Source organism: Pyrus communis, chromosome 15 (genome assembly GCF_963583255.1).
Source record: "Pyrus communis chromosome 15, drPyrComm1.1, whole genome shotgun sequence".
NCBI lineage: Eukaryota > Viridiplantae > Streptophyta > Magnoliopsida > Rosales > Rosaceae > Pyrus > Pyrus communis.
This window is the reverse complement of record NC_084817.1, coordinates 11,103,563-11,105,628: the sequence shown is the minus strand read 5'-3', so window position 1 is coordinate 11,105,628 and position 2,066 is coordinate 11,103,563. Positions and strand designations below refer to the sequence as shown.

The window sequence follows — 2,066 nt, the reverse complement described above, 5'->3', positions numbered from 1 at the left end:
TGGATTAAGTAACCCTAATTTGATTATATTCAAGATCACAGCAAAACCTAAGAAGAATAACATGAAACAATGGCATTTCTCACAACAGCTTCACCAACATTGATTAGTAAACCCTAATTTGATTACAGTAAACGAAGATTTTTTTTTTTTTTTTTTTTTCTGTTGGTAAGTAATAATAAATGCAATTTCTTTTTGGTGGGGAGAGGGAGAAAGGATCATAACATGATGCTCATTTTCTTTTGTTCCAGTTGTCAAGAACCTGAGGGTGTTTATAATGGCTGTGCAGGTGAATAATTTATTGCACTCTCTCTCTCTCTCTCTCTCTCTCTCTGTGTACTACAAGAGACTTTCGGACCAGGCAAGCTACCAACTGTTATTATAAATGCCTATACTCTTCCCTCGTCTCTCTCTAAAATTCCATCTCTCAAATTCTATCTCTCTCTGGTTTTTTCCTTCTAAAAAAACATGGTACAATCAAGGAAGTTCAGAGGAGTCAGGCAGCGACAGTGGGGCTCTTGGGTGTCAGAAATTCGCCACCCATTACTGTAAGTTCACCACACTCTCACATTCTTCCATTTAATACTTCATCCACCCCCATTTCATTGTTGTCGTAATAGTCTGGTAGCAAAGCATATCAGATTGTCTGACAAGCAGAATTTAATAACATAACATATCAGACTGACTGCGCTGCACGAGCTACGTGTTATGGAAGTCTGTCTTACTTTCTCTATTGCCTTTTATGTTGTTGATGATTTAGGAAGAGGAGGGTGTGGCTAGGGACATTTGAGACAGCAGAGGCAGCAGCAAGAGCATATGACCAAGCAGCAATTTTGATGAACGGACAGAATGCCAAGACCAATTTTCCGATATTGAACAACAACAATTCCGACCAAGACACGAAATCCCCCACGGACCAAGACACCCCATGGTCTCCAAAAGCACTTTCCGAGCTACTCAGGGCCAAGCTCAGAAAATGCTGCAAAGACCAATCGCCCTCCCTCACTTGCCTTCGACTCGACAATGACAATTCCCACATCGGGGTCTGGCAGAAGCGCCCGGCCGGATCGCGGGCGAGCTCCAATTGGGTCATGAGGATTGAGCTTGGGAAAAAGAAGAAGCAGGGTTCTAATGATGATCATCAAGAGGAATTGATGTCGTCCTTGTCATCGTCGTCGAGTTCATCGTCAATGGTGGGGTTGACTGAGGGTGGACTGAGTGAGGCAGATCAGGATGAAGAGGATAAACTTGCAGTGCAGATGATAGAAGAGTTGCTGAATTGGAATTATCCAATGCCTCCACCCGCAGGTAATGTTCAAGAAGGAAAAAATATTTGAAGGGAATTCTATACTCTGGAATTTTTAACCGTTAAACTCTTGATAAAAAAAATAATGAACAAGATCTAACGTTTAAAAACTTCAGAATATAAAAATGCTCCGAAGTTTCGTAGAGTTTTCGATAGGTATAACCAACCAGTCAACCAGCTGAGCTGCTTGAATTCCTAGTGTTATTAGTCCTTGAAGTAGGGAAGCAGTTAAGACTGAGTGCTCAATTTGCAGTTGCGTATAGTAGTTAATCAAATCATAAAACGCCACCTCCTCACTGTGGTCTTGTGATTGTCGAAAAAGAATCGTAGAGAGATTTTAAGCAGATATTTGTCAAATCTGTGTGGTTGGTAGTAGCAATACTTGTCTTGAAAATGTAAAAATGCGGATAATATTAATTAAGCTCACCTCTTTCTGCAGATTTGGTTAATTTATACTGTTATTACTTAATAACTATAATCTTCAAAATAAATATGGTTCTCTCTCTCTCTCTCTCATAAAAACGAAAATGTTTTTGTATAATATTTTATATAGTTTTTGTTGGCATTTAATGTGAAAAATCGTATCATTTGAATTAATTAAATTTTTAATAAATTAATAATTAAGAAAAATTAGTTAATTAAATGATAATTATGATATACGAGTAGTCTTTTTCCTTCCTTTCTTTGGGTTTTGTAAATTTTTCAAATAATATAACTGTCCACATCAGATGCTACCTAAGATGGTATAGAAATATTGTATAAA

At 37.9% G+C, this 2,066-nt stretch overlaps 1 protein-coding gene across 1 annotated transcript; it reads left to right on the top strand.

The window, feature by feature from the left end:
* The first annotated feature begins 329 nt into the window (after positions 1-329).
* Positions 330-1,720, top strand: LOC137718697 (ethylene-responsive transcription factor SHINE 2-like). Its single transcript, XM_068458244.1, has 2 exons — positions 330-545; positions 758-1,720. The coding sequence occupies exons 1-2, from the start codon at positions 466-468 to the stop codon at positions 1,332-1,334; spliced, it is 657 nt and encodes a 218-aa protein (XP_068314345.1). The 5' UTR covers positions 330-465; the 3' UTR covers positions 1,335-1,720.
* Positions 1,721-2,066: the final 346 nt, after the last annotated feature.

Coding starts and splice junctions, on each gene's coding strand:
- LOC137718697 (XM_068458244.1), top strand. CDS start 466: ATGGTACAATCAAGGAAGTTCAGAGGAGTCAGGCAGCGACAGTGGGGC. Junction 546..757: donor GAAATTCGCCACCCATTACT/GTAAGTTCACCA, acceptor TTGATGATTTAG/GAAGAGGAGGGTGTGGCTAG.